Source organism: Erigeron canadensis, chromosome 4 (assembly GCF_010389155.1).
Source record: "Erigeron canadensis isolate Cc75 chromosome 4, C_canadensis_v1, whole genome shotgun sequence".
Lineage (NCBI taxonomy): Eukaryota > Viridiplantae > Streptophyta > Magnoliopsida > Asterales > Asteraceae > Erigeron > Erigeron canadensis.
In genome coordinates this window covers 1,987,299-2,007,328 of record NC_057764.1, presented here as the reverse complement: position 1 = coordinate 2,007,328, position 20,030 = coordinate 1,987,299, and the positions used below count along the sequence as shown (strand labels likewise).

General features: G+C 33.2%; 2 protein-coding genes and 1 non-coding gene across 3 annotated transcripts; all 3 read right to left on the bottom strand.

The window, feature by feature from the left end:
* LOC122598246 (formin-like protein 3) lies at positions 1–936 on the bottom strand. The gene is made up of 2 exons (XM_043770849.1): positions 817–936; positions 1–507 (listed from the first exon to the last, which is right to left on the bottom strand). The coding sequence occupies exons 1-2, from the start codon at positions 929–931 to the stop codon at positions 134–136; spliced, it is 489 nt and encodes a 162-aa protein (XP_043626784.1). The 5' UTR covers positions 932–936; the 3' UTR covers positions 1–133.
* Positions 937–13,061: 12,125 nt separating this feature from the next.
* LOC122598733 lies at positions 13,062–13,207 on the bottom strand. Its single transcript, XR_006323722.1, has one exon. It is a non-coding gene; the product is annotated as a small nucleolar RNA snoR145 (small nucleolar RNA).
* A 1,943-nt stretch (positions 13,208–15,150) lies between these two features.
* LOC122598552 (uncharacterized proline-rich protein-like) lies at positions 15,151–17,073 on the bottom strand. Its single transcript, XM_043771144.1, has 2 exons — positions 16,863–17,073; positions 15,151–15,607 (listed from the first exon to the last, which is right to left on the bottom strand). Exons 1-2 carry the CDS (start codon positions 16,975–16,977, stop codon positions 15,393–15,395), a joined length of 330 nt encoding a protein of 109 aa, XP_043627079.1. The 5' UTR covers positions 16,978–17,073; the 3' UTR covers positions 15,151–15,392.
* Positions 17,074–20,030: the final 2,957 nt, after the last annotated feature.

Here is a 20,030-nt window from a genome sequence, read left to right as displayed (position 1 = left end):
TGAAAAAAAAAAAAATTTAATATCTCGTACAAAGACAAACTACATAATTATATTAGTAATAACTTGCGTTAGTTTCTTTATTAAATTAAATAAATCTAAACGAGGCAATATATATAAGGTCAAAACTATAGTATCATGTTTGCGGTGGAGGAGAATACTTGCACTTCGAAGATCGTTTATACACTGGTGGGGGAGGTAGTGGTACTGGTGGAGGTGATGGCGACGGTGGTGGGGGCCTTGGGGGAGGCGGTGGTGGGGGTTGTGGAAGAAAAGTACGAAAATTCCGGGGTTTGCTTAGCTTTGGAGCTGGTGGTGAACCCTTACGTACCACACGTAAATTTGGAGCTGTCCTTATTTGAAAATGTAGCGGTAGCGGTGGTGGTGGTGGTAGTGGTGGCGGTGGCGGATCAAAAAACTTATAATGCGGATTTCCACTTAGCTTAGGTGCCGGTGGCCGTAGTGGCAGCTTTCTTAGCATTCTACCTTTATAATTGGAAAAGACGGTTCCTGCAAATAAATATTTTTAAGATTAATGGTCAAAAACTTATACATAATTTACATTAAAAATCTAAATTAGAAAAATCTATATATTCGAATTAATGGGATCAATATTATTGAGTCATGGACGAAGCCATACCATAGTATAGATTTATATATAAAAATAATCGTCCTTAAATCAAATGACTTGATATAGTCTAGTAATAAATATCGATCAAAAAGTACCAAAATGATAACAAGAAATCACATACGAGTACTATCTAATTAATTAGATCCCTTTATGTTTTAATCTAAAAGCAAATGGATCAATATAATTACCTGCAGGATATAGTTCGAATGAAGCCGAATCTGCTGCTTGAAAAACATCATGAAAAATAAGAATCAGAAGAAGCAGCAATAGAGTTTCTTGTTTGGCATAAGAAGTCATCTTCATAGGAAGAGGTGGGATACTAGATTTATTCCACATGCATGGTCCTTTTATAAGTATATGTCACAATAATTAAATTCTTGTGGGGCCAGTACTGCTACACGGCCCTAGAAATTTCAATACATGCATCACTTGGTATATGTATATCCTAAGTTCTATCCAATAATTAGTCTAATTGGTCAGAAACATCCCAGATTTTACCTAAGCTTTTGAGTTTGATCTTTAGAAATGACAAGTTTTGGGGTTTTTTCTTCCGAATACTTATAACAGCTCATGGTCAACATCTCGTTGTCTAAAGTATATACGTACAAGACTTCACCATTATACGGTGAAGTTTCACTGGTGTCGCATACCGGCTGAATGTTCGGAAAAAAATATCCTAAGTTCTAAATTATATTAATATAGTAATTATATAAACATTAATTAGCTGTACGACGTCAAATGTCAACAAAGTCCATGCCTGGTTAATTTGGTAGATACAAAATTAAATTGCTAAACCTAACAGTCTATAATGTATAGTATATGTTTTACCCAAACAATCATATACATGTATTGATTTTGTGTATAAAAACGAGATGATATATATACACAAATAGCCACACCTAGTTGTGATAGCAATCAGCAAGTTGGACTCTTTGTTAAGTTAGAGAGAAGTTGGCAGTTGTGGTTGGTATATGGATATTTATTGTAACATGGAATAATGGATATTGTAACATCTTAACAAAAAATTAACCTATAAAAGAATAATTTTTATCTATCAAATTTTCATGATCACGCTAGCTACGTTAAGCAGTAGATTTATCCTAGAATTTGTGTCAGATCGTACGTTCATGTGAAGGGGCGAATCTTAGCTTAGTGTTGTAAAACACTAAAGATAGATATATACGCGTAATATGAAGCAACACACTATTAGCTCCCCACCCTAAATTTTTCTGATCTGGAATGGTCATCTAGTCTATAATTTTACCAGCTTATGTTCTTTTCTAGCTATGTAGAAGTTTGTCTAGCTAGGTTCGTATTTTGCTTAATTGTTAATTTTAATTCCAATCTATGTTCTTTTCTTCTACCTTGTTATTTGATCATTATAAATAATGTTGCATTTATCTACATTTTTACTTAGTTTAGACAAATTAAAAATTTTGTTACGTTTTTATACGTGTAAAAATATATAAGACGAATAGTGTATAAAAAACCGTGTAGAATTAAAACCAAGATGATGACAAATATCGACAAAACCCCAAATGATGACCAAAGTCAACTTGATTATTCTTTTACAAAGCAGGTGGTATTCTCTGATCAAACTGTCAACAAGAGTGGTGAATGGCCAGATGCGAATCAAATAGTTGTTAAATGGATTAATTTAAAGTTTCGTGTCGGGAGATGATGAATTGTTTTAAGGATCAACTTAAAATCGTCGTTAAACTATAAAATGATATATGTACTAGCTAATCAATCCGGGTGACTACCCGGATATGAATAGCAAACGATAATGATAAATCAACCTAATTAATGTGCCTAAAGATATGCCTAATAGTAAAATAATAACATGTAGAAAAATTCGGAGGCAAGATTAGGAAAGAGAAATAGTGGAATCCACATGTCAAATTCTTAAAGTTTTAGGTTAATTTTAAGACATATGAGTTAGGTTGATTAATCATTTTTCAATAGAATAATATAAATAAAATTATATATATTTGAATACTTGTAGTGTTTATTCATCCAACCACAAAATTTATTTAAATCAATTATAATAAAGAAAAACTAATTCTGTGCACAACTTAAAGATCCATGAAAACAATAAAAAGTAAAACAGTCTCCAAACAATATAAAAAGTTTAAGCTTATTTTTTAAAAAATCATGAAATGAAATGAAACTTGGGTGTAAGTGACTACTCTCATGAAACATGGGAGCCGTGTTCATGAGAAGTTAGCTCGAACTTGAGGCTTTGGGATTTTCATTTTACCATAAAACTCATCATTTGATGTTTCCCAAATGGAGACGTGTTTTAACTTTTAAGGATCTTGGATGCAGGGTTTACCAAATGGTCCAGCCGTCCAGGTAAGTACACTTGGGCTAATGAAAATGAATATATGGGTAACATCAAAGGAAGAAGACGGTAGGGTAAAAGCGTGAATAATTGAAGTCCAACTAAGGTGAATACTGAAAAAACCTACATATCAGTTACACTAAAACTCATTATGGAAAAGTCATATTATAATAATAATAATAGGCTAAACAGATAACCTCACAACAGTATCTATTGCTGAAATCTCAGAATAATCCACAAAAGATGAGAACAGGGTCATCACAAATTCTACACTTTTTATGTTTTATACATGTTTCTTGAGCTTCATATCTTCCGAAGAACCTCCATGTAAACGACATTTGTCGTTTTGTTTGAAGTTGATTCGTCTTCGTTACAAATTGAAACACCAACATATAGTGGACCATGTGTGAAAACAGGTCGTTGCAAAAATGATCCAACTTTTGTGAGCTTCCGCATCATGTGAAACTCAGGGTCACTAAAAGGCATAGGAGGAATCTCTACTCCATTTTGGAATGCACGTTGACCCACATATGTGGTTTCAATGAAGTTGTGAGCTTCCGCATCATGTGAGACTCATGCTCACTAAAAGGGCCTGTCTCGGGATTCTCTTCATATGGATCGAAGTCCTGAAATATATGAACAACGATGAAAAGCTTATAACGGAACATGATAACAAAACTTTGACATACATGTATTGTTATTAGGTAGAAGTATTATTGGAGTTCAAGGAGCAACAATGTAACATTAAGTGCAAAAATATAGAGCTAGTGTTTTAGATTAAAAACCTCGAGATTCTATGTTTGTTCTTCATAGTCCTCTCTGTAAGTGTAATCTAGAGGGGTGAATGGATTATACCAATTTTTAACTTCTTTTTGAATACTTATTCTTAGAAAACAAAGTCTTTGAAGTTTAGTTTGTGCAAGGAAGTATAATGATACAATATAAAATAAAACTCGCAACAATTTAAAAGATAGAGTTAGAGAAATATCACCAAACACATGAACACCGCAATATATAGTGGTTGGGTCGAATGGCTATATTATAAAACAGATTTGGTTAAGGGCAAAAAGATAGATTAGAGTATTTACATAGTGTGTAGAGAGTGCCTCCAAGGATGGGGATGTGGTTGTTCTTGATGTTGTGGCTGCCGCTATTGGATTTCTACATAATACTAACTTACTATCACCGTCATGTGAAGTATCCAATGCTAAAGATAGGTATTTGTTCCTAGGCCAGTCAAGTGAGTGTAGCGGTGACCCACTTCGGGTCACTTGCCTAGATAGTCTCATGCCATCAAAACCTCTATTAAACACATACAAACAAACTTTTAAGGAGAAAACTGAATCACTTGCTATTAATACTTCACCAGTCACATCTTAAGTTTATCATTGTAAAGGGACGAAAATAGTGGTGATCAGACAGTTAAAACATGTTATCCTGCTTCCTCGTTCTATTGGTAAACGATACAGGTTGCAATCCCGACAAGTTCACTTATAACTGGTTTGATTTTAGGGCTTTTTTTTTAATAAATCCACATAATAACCTTGAAGCTTAAGAAAATCAATATAAGAAGTTACACATTAACCGATGAACATAATGGCTTCTCTTTATCATTGCACAATCATCAACACCCGCATCAGAATGGCCATAAACAGGGACCTTGTTCACAACTACTAAATGCTATCAAGAAGCTCTTTGGCATTGAATAAAAGTCACTTAAAAGTAAAAAATAGTAAATTAAAAGTTTCTTCATATGTAGAACCAAAATGAAGCATACAGCTTAGATGTGTGTGTGATTATCAAAAACTCAATATAATGATTTACTAATGTATTTCAAGTGACTTTTTGTGAAGATAAAATACAAGTGAGAAAAAAAAAATTGAAATCTTAAATTGGAACATAAAAAAACCACTTAATAAAAAAACTGGAAATTAATACCTCATATGCATTCGGTAATCTTCTCATCTAATCAGATTTAGTGAAACACAGAAAAAGCCAGCACTACACAATGTTTATCAACGTAAAACACCCTTAACCAATTCAAGAATACCCATTGTTGATTGCATCTTACATATAAGAAATTGGAAGTGAAATACTGAAATATGTCAACAACAATATCTAAATCCGGAAAAAAAGTTTATGTGCCTTAAAAAAAAAATCTAAATCGGAAAGCAGAAATCTAAATTGGAAAACTTTGTGAAGATGGCAACGATTTTAGGGAAGATGGGAAAATCTTGGTTTAATTGATTTTAGAGTTTTAACTAAATAGTATCTGGTATATGTGCTATTGTTATTGTTCCTAATTTCCTATGGTTTAAGTTACGCTCGACGGCAAGTTTTCTTTGGAGAAGGGAGGGGTTGCCACCTGACAAACTTTGTTTTATTAGGGAGAGAAAAGAGAAGAGATATGTATATTCCATTAAATCTTTATTTATGTTTACTTCTAAAGTTAAAAAACTACCAACAGTCAACAAATCTCCCATTGGCAAAATTCAGTTTGTCTATTTTAACAAATTAGCTTTAAATAGAATTTTTGGTATATTTAAACTCAAAATTTATCAAGCAATCAAATAAATTCTAAGATGGATGGAGTAAATTTATCAAGCACTCAAATTTGAAGATATCTATATTATTACTACGCATGAAAAACAGTTTTAAAAATTTAATGTCGTTATTTTAATTTATTTGTGTATAAATAAAACTAAAATATAACCAGATGTGTTGTATAAAGGGATTGATACCTTACATATGTCTCTTTGACCATATTGTTATACAAATTAAATTCTCTTGTATTGACTAGAGAACTTGACGGCGAAAACTTTAGCATATGTTGTTTTAACCGGGTCCGTTCTAAAGAGCTTACTCGAAGCAGAAATGTCTATTTCAAATACCTGATGGGCAAAAAACCTCTACTAATCCTCTCCAAGGCACGACAATTAATAGTGGTAAACCCTGCTCCCTCGGACCTGAACCTAGGTAAACTCATGTCAAGCCCTCGTAGAGAGACACCTATATCACTACAAGAAAATTGGTTTTTTGCCACAAACTTTTTTGCACCGAAAAACTTTTGTTGCAAAAAACACACAAAACGACAAAAAACTTTAACTTTTTGACTTTTTTTAGTCAACTTTCTTTTTTGCAACAAAATTTCGTTGCAAAAAAAGAATTTTAAAATAACTTTTATTTTCTTTTGTTAAAATGTTTTTTGCAACGAAAAAAATTCGTTGCAAATTTTTTCCCGAATTGTTTTTTGCGTTTTTTATTCCCGCAAACGTGAAATAATTTTCCCGCCATCTTTTTTGCAACGAATTTTCGTTGCAGGCAAAAAATTTGACTTCAACCTTTTCCCTAAAAGATTTCGTTTTCCCGCTAATCTCTTTTGCAACGAATTTTCATTTCACGCCAATAAATTTGTTTTTCACATTTTCCCTCTATAAGTTCTGTATTCCCGCTAACTTTTTTGCAACGAAATTTCGTTGCAAATTTCTTTTTTTTTTTTACTTTTAACTTGTAATACTTTAATTAAATGATAGATTGAAAAATAACAATGATAAGCGTATACACAAATAAACGAGTTATATACAACGAATGATTATACGAACACTATAAACGAAGATTCTCGTAGTTTCAAAAGACATATATCGGGCCCATTAGTCTCAATGCTTTATGCTTGACCCAATAAACCAAATACATAAGTTATATACAAAATGAATGATTAAGCAGGGTATTGGGCTTATTAGGCCCAATAATTAGACTAGATGGATGCCATAAACGAAACTTCTCGAAGTTAGAAAAGACAAATATCCAGTCATACATGCATACATATACACACATGCACACTTATATTTGACCCAATAGATCAAATACATGAGTTATATACAAAACGAATGATTAAGAAGTGTATCGGGCTTATTGGGCTCAATGGTTAGACGAAGACCATAAACAAAATTTCTCGAAGTAAGGAAAGACATATATCCAATCATACATGCATACATATACACACATACACACTTATATATGAGCCAATAGATCAAACACACGAGTTATATACAACGAATGGTTAAGAAGTGTATCGGGCCTATTAGGCCCAATGATTATACGAACACCATAAGCGAAGCTTCTCGAAGTTGGGAAAGACAGATATCCAATCATACATGCATACATATACACACATACACACTTATATATGAGCCAATAGATCAAATACACGAGTTATTAAAAGATTAGTTCTTAATATTCGGGTTTAGAATTCAATGTAGGTAGCGCCGCTACCTACATTATTAACCGCCTCCCGTCTAAGGTTATTAAAATTGAACCCCATATGAAATAATTTTTGGACAAAAACCAAATTATGACCACATGAAGACATTGGGGTGTTTGGTTTATTACAGTAGCATAGAGACGGGAGGTGATAAGTTTAAATTCTGGGGGAAACCGGGAGTGTTTTTGGGTTATCCACAAGGAACTAAAGGATACAAAATTTTTGATATTGAGCATAGTAAGATGGACACCTCTCGTGATGTTAAATTTGTTGAAACCAATTTTCCTTTTTTGCATTTTAAATCCAATGATACAATGAAAGAAGTCTTTGATATTTCAAGTTGGCATGACTTTATTGAAAAGGACGACACTGAAGGTATCAATCAAGCACCCGTAGAACCAATTAATTCCCATAATCCCACTGACCTTTTAAACAATAATAATCAACCTTTAAATGATGAAGTTGTCGAACCCACTCCTAATGAGGCTCCAATACCGAGACCTACAAGAACCAGATTCCCATCTTCAAGATTGCAAGATTACGAAGTCACCTTGCCACCATCCATTGACCATGCTAAGCCCGTGCCCGATCAAGCTTTTTCTACGGTACACCCTCTTGCAAATTATGTTTCTTATGACAATTTTTCGGATTCTCACAAGGTTTTCTTGGCGGCCATTAACTCCATTAATGAGCCGAGTACTTTCAAAGAAGCTATGCAGGATAAAAATTGGCGAGTTGCAATGCAACGTGAGATTAAAGCCCTTGAAGATAATGAAACATGGGTATTAGAAACATTACCGGAAGGAAAACATGCAATCGATTCAAAATGGGTTTATAAGGTTAAATATAAACCCTATGGACAAGTTGAAAGATACAAGGCTCATCTTGTTGCGAGGGGCTTCACTCAAATAGAAGGAGTTGATTATCATGACACGTTTGCTCCAGTTGCAAAATTGGTAACGGTCCGCACCCTCATTACAGTAGCAGTCAAAAGAAACTGGTTACTACATCAACTAGACGTGAATAATGCGTTTCTTCATGGAGATTTACAAGAAGAAATATACATGAAGATACCGCAAGGCTTCTCTAACAAGGAAGAAACAAGAGTTTGTCGCTTGAAGAAGTCGCTATATGGTTTGAAGCAAGCCTCGCGAACTTGGTACCAAAAGTTCACGGTTTCTTTGTTGAACATTGGTTACACACAGTCAAAGGCGGATCACTCTCTTTTTATACATCGAGAAGGCATCCGTTTTGTTGCAATTTTGATATATGTTGACGATGTGATAATTAGCGGGAATCATGTCAAAATGATAAACAGTACCAAAGATTATCTTCACAGCAATTTTAGCATCAAATATCTAGGGCCTTTAATGTATCTTTTAGGAATTGAAGTCTCACATACCGAAGATGGAGTTGTTCTTAGTCAACACAAGTATTCCATGGACATTCTTTCTGATTGTGGACAACTTGGTTGTCGTCCTAGTACATTTCCTATGGAACAAAATGTGAAACTTGACCAATGTAAAGAAAGTCATAAAGTTGATGCCATTGTTTATCGTCGACTCATAGGTCGATTACTTTATCTTCAAGCGACGAGGCTAGACATTGCTTATGCGGTAAATATTCTTAGCCAATTTGTTTCTGACCCAAGAGACGACCATATGAATGCCGCCATTCGTGTGCATCGATATATAAAATGTACTCTTGGTCAAGGCGTTTTTATACCCAAAGCTGGTGGGTTTGATCTTATTGCATTTTGTGATGCCGATTGGTTGGGTTGCCCCTATACTAGACGATCTCGGACATGTTACTTGTTATTGTTAGGTAGTGCTCCCATATCTTGGAAGACAAAGAAACAATCGGTGGTTTCTCGTTCATCTGCAGAAGCGGAGTATAGAGCTATGGCATCTACTGTTAGCGAAATTCTTTGGATGCGGTGGCTACTTACAGATTTTGACATCAACTTAGATAAAGCTACACCTCTTTATTGTGACAATGAAGCTGCTCGACACATTGCACATAACCCGGTGTTTCATTAACGGACCAAACACATTGAGATGGACTGTTACTTTGTCTGAGAACGCGTTGAATCCCAAGAAATAATGCCAACATATGTATCAAGCAAACAATAAATTGCTGACATTTTCACTAAGCCATTGGGAACACAAGCTCTTCATGATCTACTTGGCAAGCTCGGTGTTCGGAATCTTCACACTCCAGCTTGAGGGGGAGTAAAGGAATTTGAATATATTGTGTTTCCTAGTTTAGTTTATCTTGTTTCCTAGTTTGTGTCCTTGATTTTAGCCCCAAGAATATATGTGGCTATATATTTGTTTTTTGGTGATCGATCAATACAACATAACAGAAACAATTTTCTAAAAACCCAAATCAAATTTCTCAGTTTGTTCATCAGAATTGAAACCATCAATACATCCTTTTAGCCGATTAAACATTACTTTTGAAATAACCTTGTTTATACAACCAAGAACATGACCCACATGAAGATCCAATTTGTGTATCAGATCCATACCCATTGCACGAATCAAGTCCAGTAGCAGGATGTGTTAACTTGATCCAATCAGACCACACTTCTTAAGTGCTGAGTTCCACCCCACATTACAACATACCAGTTAAATTCTATTTCCATGTTATTTTATTTAAATGTTTTCTTTTATTTTGGTATTTTCAAAAAGTCATCTAGTTTCCCTAAAAGTAGCTACGTGGGTGGCTGTATTTCTCTTTTGCACATATCTAATGCAATATTGATGAATGAAAGGGACAATGTAACATCCATGAAATTTGACTTGGTTTGACTTGTAATTTATGTGTTTAAATTAATTGAATTTCAAGAGTTCATGATAGATCCCGAACGTTTAATGAGCCTTAGAGTAATTTGAAGTCTATTTGTGTTTATGTGTTTGTTTTAGTGTTTAAGTTACTAATGACTAGCTATCTGTCGAAATTAGCGGAGCGGGAGCCCGATAAAGGGACCCTAGGCCGGCCACACCCAACCACATCACACACACACACTCATTCAGTCATCCATCCATTCATTTCCCTTCCTCCTTATCCATTTACCTCTCGATCTCTCATCCCATTCTCTTCTTCTTCTTCTTCATCTAACAAAAGATCTCATTAAATACATCTTAAATTCTCTTAAATCTTGTGTTAATAGTAATAAACTAACTAAACCTTGTAACCCTAATAATAAAAATCATCAAAATCCAAGAGTTTCAAGTTATCAAGTGTTTATCCTTTCTTTAGAGCTCCAAATCCGTATTTGAAGTTGTGAGATTGTTTTGGTAAGTCAAACTTAACTTAATTTCACTATTTTATGATGTTGAACATGCCTCTAGGTCAAATCATGTGAGTTCTTGGTCAAAAACAAGTCAAAAACGGATTTATGGCTTGCTTGGGTTTGGTTTTGGGTCGAGATCGATTTTGGACTTGATTTGATGTTTTGGATGGTAATTATGTAGTGGGTTATGTTTATTTATGTGAAAATATGTTTATGCTTCAAAATGTGTCTTGTAACTTCCTAAATTGATTTCAAGGTAAAAAAATTAAGTTTGGTTTGTGTGTGGCTTGATTTGGAGCAGTTATGGGCTTTATCACGCCGTGAGGGGGCATCCTCGCACCTTGAGGGGTATAATTTCGATCAGATGTGTGGGTCAGAAATTTGACTCGCGCCGTGAGGGTCCAGGGTCGCGTCATGAGGCACTTGTGTTGCTCGCACCGCGATTTTGGTCTGTTTGCGCGTCAATTTTCAAACGTCAATAACTTTTGAACTGTGTGTCCGTTTTAGGCGTATGAGCTATTATTGGAATCGTATGAGTCTAATTTCTCATGGTATCATCCATTTGGGGTGAATCTATCTTCATTTTTCCAGTTTCCTTACTTTTCCAATCGTTTTCTCGTTTAGTCGACCGTGGGTGTCTTGGTTTGGCCAGGGATCACATTTAATGTACGTAGGCTATAATGTGATGATTTAATGTTGATATAATAGATTTGTGATCGTGTGCTCCCCGCTCATCCTCTTAATCCTCTTGACTTACCGCTCAGTTGATTATGCATTCGATTATGATTATATGTTGTGATTAGGATAGTTGTACATACATGGAAGACAATGATGCCTCAAAGAGTTATAGATGGTGGAAAGGCTGCAAGTGACTCTATATATAAGTATCTATGATTCCTTGAATGTAGAGTCGTATAAAGTGTAGGTGCATTATGTTTCTTTGGTTTGTTTGATAGTTATATGGTCGTTTACTTATTTAATCAAGGTTATATGATGGTTTGTCTATTGTATCGAGGTTATGTGTTTGTTTAATTATTGAATAAGGTTATATAATCATTTATTGATCAAATCAAAGTTATGTGATCATCTATTGATCCAATCAAGGTTGTATGTTCGTTTTATGTTCGTATCAAGGTTATATTATCATTTATTGATAATCAAGGTTATGTGATCATTTATTGATCCAATCAAGGTTGTATTTTCGTTTTATGTTCGTATCTAGGTTATGTGATCATTTATTGATTTCACATTACATCAATAACTTCCACTACCCACCGGCGCCACCACCACCAATCCTAGCTGCCACACCCACCGCCATCGTCGCTCGCTGTCACCACTGCCGCCATTACATCACCGCCGCAACACACAGGTACCGTTCTCATATAAATAAAAAAAATGGGGAGCCATCTTAAAGTTTCCAACAATTTTGTTAAAAAATATAGAAAAAACTAAACATTTTGTAGTATAGTAAAGATATAGATTTTTTTCTTTCTAAACGGCATTCTAATAATTTTCAAAATACCAACGCCGCCACCACCAACCCTCCTTTCATTGTCACCATCTCATTGCACAAGTAGTGTGATATATCATAAAATGATCTCGACAATTTGCAATAACAAAATACATACTCATTTTTTACCATAAAAACTCACAACATAGTTCCAAAACCTAAATCAAATACCAACCCTTCTAAAAAACCCAACAAATTACCGAATAATAGCATTCTACCACTTAAATCTTCAATAAACACTATAAAATTGTGCACTTCACTTCATTTTATATTGCGGTTGATAGAATGGAGGCAAAATAATCTTTTTAACGACTTCAGCCCAAAACGACCAACATACCTAAAACGAAACGGCACTAAGAAAAAGAAATCCTAATAAACAGCATATGTAGATTTCAAATAGCATTCATTAAATCCTATGTTGTAAGGCTTTCAACAACTTTGTAGGTTATACAGAACAAAATTCAAAAGATGTGAAGATCATTTCAACGGGCTCTGAGAGGGTCATGTTTCATCAATTATCCATCCTAAAAGTAAAAGCCGACTCAGATACAAGTAGTGTTGCTGGGAACGATGAATTGGATCAGTTTAAAGTTTCATGACCATTGAACAAATTAAAACAACTAACAATTAACTATATCTATAATCCATGTTGGTATTTGCAAACTCAAAATATATAAAGCAATTCACTATTTAACTCTATAATCCATATGACCAAAATTTGCAATATACTTCCATATTTGTTGTCATTGGTTACTTTTTTTTTTACTTTTAATGTACATGATACAGTATACTACGAAGAATGCGGCTACACCTGCATATTTGTTGTCATTTACAAGTGCTAATACGGCTAAACCTCCCACGTTGTCAAATATAATACAAAGAATGGCATAGTTCCGTAGCAAAAATAATTCTGAATTCCTTTCTACGAAATTTCTTCTAAATTCAACAAACCAAACAGCCCTAAAAGTATGAGAACTAAAATAACAAATTCAATAACATTATACTACTCGTAAAATATATGTATATGTAGCCAAGATTTCAAGACATCACCAAAATGGAAATATATGGAGCATCCTACGATTTGGCAATAATTTTCGAAGGTAAAAAGTAAGTGTTAGAGAGGACTCGTTTAGAGTTTAATCACCTCCCTGCTGGGACCTTCGTGATTGATACAAAAAATAATGTCAGTATATATATATATGTATGAATATAACAATAAACGAACCGGCAATGAAGTTAAATCCGGTCTAACAAAATTTCGTTATTGTATTCAAGAAGGGTGTGATATTCGAAGGCAAACTTGGCCGAAAGCGCATATGATTTTGCACTCCCTCCATAGGTCCCTCGGTTACTATATATAATGAAAGATATATTGATTTGCTCAGTGAATACGAACCAAAATAAGTCAGAATCATCTTGCGAATTATTATAATCCACAATCATCTCAATTTTTCCTCGATTCTCTTCATGGCAGATCCTATTTTGCTTTTTTAAACCAAAAAGAAAAATAACATAAAAACCCTATGACTTACAGACGGTGGCTGGCTGCTGATTTATTTGATGGTTTGTCTTCTGATATATATAAGGTTAGTTGGAGTTGAAAGAAAAAAAAATGTGCCCTAAAATACATATATACATAGCTATTGGGCTAAGGCTTGTCCATTTCATAGCTTTGGTGAGCCCATGCCCAAAACAATATCCATCACTTAAAAGATAAAAAGTAGGTAAATGCTTAAATGAGTCATTTGAGACACGAGAAACAACTTTATTCTTATCAATTTTAGGCTTCAATATGTATCATTAATTTTAAAAAAAATTCAAATATTGAATGTCACATTAGGTTTTTTTTTGTTTGGTAATCATAATAATGATTTGGGCATAGTTCAATACACATAAAAACCAGTATGCATTTTATCTTATTCTAATTCATTTTATGGGTAAAAGGATAATACTCATGTAACCTTATACTCCGTAAAAAGTAAAAACATTGACATTTTACTATAGGAGTAGTAGTAAAGACCACTCAACAAATGGAAAATAACCTGAACGCTTTGAGACAGGCCCCAAAAGTACAAAAACTAGTGCCACAACGTTTAGCTCTTATTCTGATTCTTTTTTATCACATAATTGAATTCCAAATTATATACATTAATATGATAAGATTGTGTGGCCGGTGGAAAAGCCATCATAGGATAAGAATATACATTCGTACAATTTGGGATAAAACTAGAATCACAAACATTGGAACTAATCGTAGGGTTAATTTTTTGTCATGAAAATAATGCAGTGTATGATAGAGACTTCTAGTATTAAAGTTTATTAAATGATTTTACATTTTGAATTAAAGTTATCATTTTTGTGAACCGAATTTAGAAGGTCGGAAATGGTAGATTGATTGATATTGATAAGTAAGGCCAATAGCTTGTGTGGAATGGACAATGAACCCACCATGGCTTGCACTAGTCTAAATATAGAATGTCTCTCGACTTGTTCCGTTGGGCTTGCAACTTTAAGTACTTTGTAGGAAACCATCATATTTGCACGATGTGTTAAAGTTTAAGTAAGATAGAAAAGCTAGATGATGATAATATTATGCTAAAATAGTTGATATCATAATATAATAATTTTATTTACTTTGTATTTAGTTAATAATTTATGATTTGTGTCATTTGGATTGTTGGCTTATTTGTAACATGTTTGTACCTATAGAGGTTTCCACCCAGGTGGGAGAAGTATTTTTGTAAAGTCATGAGTTTCATCTTAGAAATCGGAGTTAGTTTAGAAATAGGAATAGAATAGTTCCTTCTTAAAAGAAAACTTATTGGTTATATTTAATTAGACTAATCTGTGAGTATAAAATTATAAAATTAAAAACCATTGATAAAAAGATATAATATTTTATCAGATTTGTGTTCGTACTAAAGCTAAGTTTTTTAAGAGCTTTTGGGGAGTTTTAGCTTCTAATTTTGAACAAAAAGCTCCTCTTGTGTTAAAAGCTTTGTTTGGATGCAACTAGCTTTAGCTTTTATTTGAAAGAAAAAGCTCCAAAATGAAACGCTTCTTGAAATAGCGTTTCAGGAGCTTTAGCTTTTCGATGAAACTTTTTGTCATTAAAAGTACACAAATTCATCTTAAAGTTGCAGCTACAGCTATCATACCAAACAATTTTAAAAAGTTAAAGCTCTAGCTAGCAGCTTTGCTTAAAAGCTACAACTTACAGCTCCAACTAAAAGCTACAGCTACAAGCTATAGTTACTTTTGCCAAACATACCCTAAGATAAATCTATTGATAATAACTTACACTAGCTTCTTCGATCATTTAAAAAAAAATACAAATGAGGCAAAATTATATCATATTCTTGGCGGAGAAGCATACATGCCCTTCGAAGGTTGCTTATACACGGGTGGTGTCGTTGGTGGCGGCGACGACAACGGTGGTGGAGGTGGAGGAGTACGTAATCGTGATGGTGGTTTTGGATCAGGTTGTTGATTTCTATTTGGCTTAGGTGGCGATGGCTGATGTGTTACCTCTCTTAGCATTCTACCTTTATCGTAAAATGAAGTCCCTGCAAATATATGTTATTTTTTAATTGGTCAAAATTTTATTAAACTTAATAGAATAAGGAGCTGCTGTAAAATACGTATTAAAATAAAACAAAGAAAATAAAATCTTAATTATTGAATCATGATAATATTGATGCATGAAAACTCATAAAGAACGTGAAAATTTTCATGAATCACAATGATTTTTAGTTAAAATAAAGTTATTTAATAAAGGTTAAAAGGGTGGGTTTCAAGAGGGATGCGCCATGTGACATTTTCAATGATTGATTATTTCTTTTCCATTTATTTACATTTAAAACAAAAATCATATTCTAATAATATAATTTGTATATAAATAAACTAAAAAACACAGTTTAGTTTTTTAAAAATTGTTAATTAGGAATACATAAAAAAAAAATAATATATATGTACAGTTTTTTAAGAGTGATAAATCAATGTATAAATAATACTTGGGGGTTTAGTTGTTAAGGAGAAAACTTAGGGGTTCAAATTGAAAATTTCTAAAATATTAAAGTAGAAAATGACAAAACATGAGTATGTCACTTATTCTTCTTCACCCGATCAATTCTGCAAATAGCTAACCATGAACTTTTTTTTAAATTATCAAATATACATAAAATATAAAACAATAATACAATTAATTCGTTTTCTCCCCCCCCCCCCCCCCCAATGTCCACTTTGCCTTTGTCCATGCGCTAGTCAAAGCCCCCCTTGAGCAAAACCTCAAGTTCGCCCATCGAGGCCGCTGTTCCGGGTGACTTGGGGCGAAATTGGGCTAAGTTCGTCGGATAAGTCACTCACTTCGTTCAGTCTTAGAGACCTCTAATGGAAAGGAGACAGAAACGTTAAGATTTATAGGTTATCGTTAAGTTTAAATTAAGTATTAAACTAAAACAATTAATACAATAAGTTTTCAATCAAGTGAAAATCACTATACATTATGAAAATTATCGTGTATCAATATATATATCTGTGATTCGTGAATCTTCGTGCATAAATTTTGTTATGATCCAAGATTTAAGATTTTGTTCTATTTGTTTTACATTAATACTTGTTTACAATAACTAACCCCTAGATTTATATATATTGTTTCGTTCCGAGTAGTGTTGAATCAAGTAATTCAATTGATTAGATACAATGTGACCAACACCAAAACTATCAAAATCCGAACAACAAATTAAAGCAATTATCTTAATTAGATCCTTTACGTTTTAATCTAAACATCATCTATAAAAGGAAATGGATCAATATAATTACCTGCAGGATGTAGTTCAAATGAAGCGGAATCTGCTGCTTGAAAAACATGATGTAAAATAAGAATCAGAAGAAGAAGCCATAGAGTTTCTTGTTTAGCATAAGAAGTCATCTTCATAGGAATAGGTGGATCATGTTCATTGTACTAGTTTTGTTCAACATGCATGGTCCTTTTATAACTATGTAAATGTCATGATAATTAAATTCTTGTGGGGGCAGTATTAGTGTATTACACTATAACACTATTACTTAGTGACGGAACTTAAAGCAATTTATTTATGGGGTGAAATATATATTATTATTTTTTTTTAAGTTAGTTTTGATTCAGACGTGCTGTAGGTAATTTTAATCAATAAATCGTTGGACCTCCAATTCCAGCTTTATGTAAAATACCTTTAGATGAGAATCTCAATACTCAACCCTAAGACCTCTGGGAAAACTTAATATATAAAGTACACATATTGCCGTAAAATATATAATCAATATTAACTGTTTAATGATTAATAGCTACAAAAACATCGAGTTATATATTTAGAGATTTATAAATTTAATCACTAGAGTATCTACAAAAAAATGTTTTAATATTAATATTGATAAATTATATGAATGCTAGAATGTTAAAAAAGAAAAAAATGATAAACATGGTTTGTATGAATTAATTTTTAAGAATTAATAGAGTTAATATAAAAAATACAGTTGATTAGTGTTTATAATATATGAGAAATTGGCTAATTAATACTAAGAAATTAAAGAAAGCAAAAAATAAGATTTATAACATTCTTAATTTAATGAGAAATTAAGAATGATACAATCCCAATTTTAAGAGGGAATTAAAAATGGAATGATTGTAATGGGCTTCGAAGGCTTCGATCCCTCGGCTTCACCTTAAATTTAATGCCTTAAAACCAACCGAGCTTGTCAAATAGATGTGCATTTTTTTTCAAAAATATAATGTATATACGGAATAATAAAAGCTTTTGAGGGGGCTACAACCCCTCTTGTCTAATAGATCCGTCCATGCTATTACTACACGACCCTTGAAATTTCAATGCTACATATTTGTTTAGCTTGATGAATACATTAGCAATGGCGTTGGTAATAAAGTAATATCCAATATTATTGGCAAAGAATAAGATAATGAAATTTTATTGATAAGAACAAAACACATGTCATATTATTCAAACGACTTGGTTTGAAAACCAAATAAGACGATATCATAAAGAAAACATTAGTACTGGATACGGTAACTCACATTTGTGTATGTGCGAGTTACATTATTTTTTGGAGTTTTGTTCACGGATGCACCCGTTCGTCTCGATTCTCCACTCGTGAGCAACTTTAGTAGTTTTTTTTAAAATGTACTTTAGTAGTTATTATGTTTAGACAATCAGATGTTTCATAGTCGCCGTGGTTAGGGTAAGTGTTGGAATTGAGTTCCAACGTGTGGTTTGTCTCCGCAAAAGAAGTCAAACATTTTGGGAGGGTAGTAAAGCCACCTCCAACCTTCTTGACTATTGTTGGGGTGTAAATATCTCCAAAGTAATCGTTGTAACCAAGGGCGGTTCTTTATAGGGACCAGTGGGGTCCCGGGCCACCGCCGTTTTTTCGCTTAGTAGTGTTAATATACTCGAATTTTGTTCGAAAATTTTTATATATATTAAGTCGGCCCTTAGGGATTACTTTTTTAAAAACTTTTGATATGTTTAATGAATTTAATAGTCCAATAAAATCTACCTCTTTAGTTTTTATATCCTACAATTCACTTAGCCCACTAATAATTTTATGTTTTAGGCCTCGTCTGTAGAGTCCCTCACTCGATGGTTTAACCCAAGAGTGTAGAATAACAAGTCAAGTAAGCACTAGATTGGACTAGTATTACGATAAGTATAAATGCAAGAATATAAATAACGTAATACAAGACTTAAGCTATAAATAAATAAACAATTATTTTAAATAGTGAGCCACAATGTAATTTTCAAGTGTATTTTACTTATTGATGTTAAATAAAATACAAGGTGGTTGTGGAACCTATATAATACAAAAGTAAGTATCTAAACAACCTATGAATTACAAGTGATCTATATTTTCTAAATAAACTCATTTGATCGAAATACTTAAAGTTGTGAAGTATAACTGTTAAGATCGAGAGTATTTAGACAAAAACAACAAATTGCAAAAAGTAATTTAGACGAGGTATTTGGCTTTGTATTTATACGCAAAAAGAATTAATATTAAATTCTTTTTGCCGTATAAATATGGTTACATGCATTTAAGGAAACAACTATAATTCCTTAAATGCATTGGTTAAAGTACAAGAATAAAGTCACATTGATAGTGACTTGTCATCCTTTTAACCAACCACCTTTATACGCGTGTAAGGATTTTAACAAAGGACAAATAGATTGTCCGGATAAAAACGTGTAAAAGCAAAAGTCAATTCCTCGTAATCAGTATTCAGACATGTAAGGTCTAGAACACTGACAAGGACTCCAGTCCGGAGATCTGGTAAGACTGTCAATGGGCTCCGCCATTTGTCAATCTTCTTTCTTCAGACTTCAGTCTTCAACTTTAGTGAGAATGTCATCAGTGGAATGATCTTGACTGGAGTGAAGTCCAGTGAACCAATCTGGTGAAATCCAGATTCCTGTACAAATAAATGGTTCACTGACCTTTTCATAATTTCTGGACAAATCTTCAGAGGGCTCCAATCTTCTTGTCTGGAGCGAGTCCAGTAAATCTGGACCTAACATTGTCTTTGTCCCCTTTTTTGAGTTTCAACAACTAAGTCTAAATAATTACATAAACATTGGGTTTGATTTTTTACTTGACGAGGTGACCTTTTTATGTAACAAGCATCAAGTAGAGATGTCGGATATGAAAGCTCCATATACATTTACTCAATATCGGTCTAATATCTTCATGTCACATTTGAACATTACTACCGAGTAGATTTTTTTACAGCCACATTGTATATACAGATACATGAGTTGGATAGTAGATTTGTTTCGTAACACTGACTTGCAACTCCAGTACCTAGTACACGCCTTTTGTCTTGATCTTTTTAAAAGTATTTGTATTTTTTTGTTTGTTAGAAATTATGTATTGGTAATTTGAATGAAAAACTTAGATTAATAGTTTTATTTTTGTTTGATCCGACCTGAATTAGTTAAT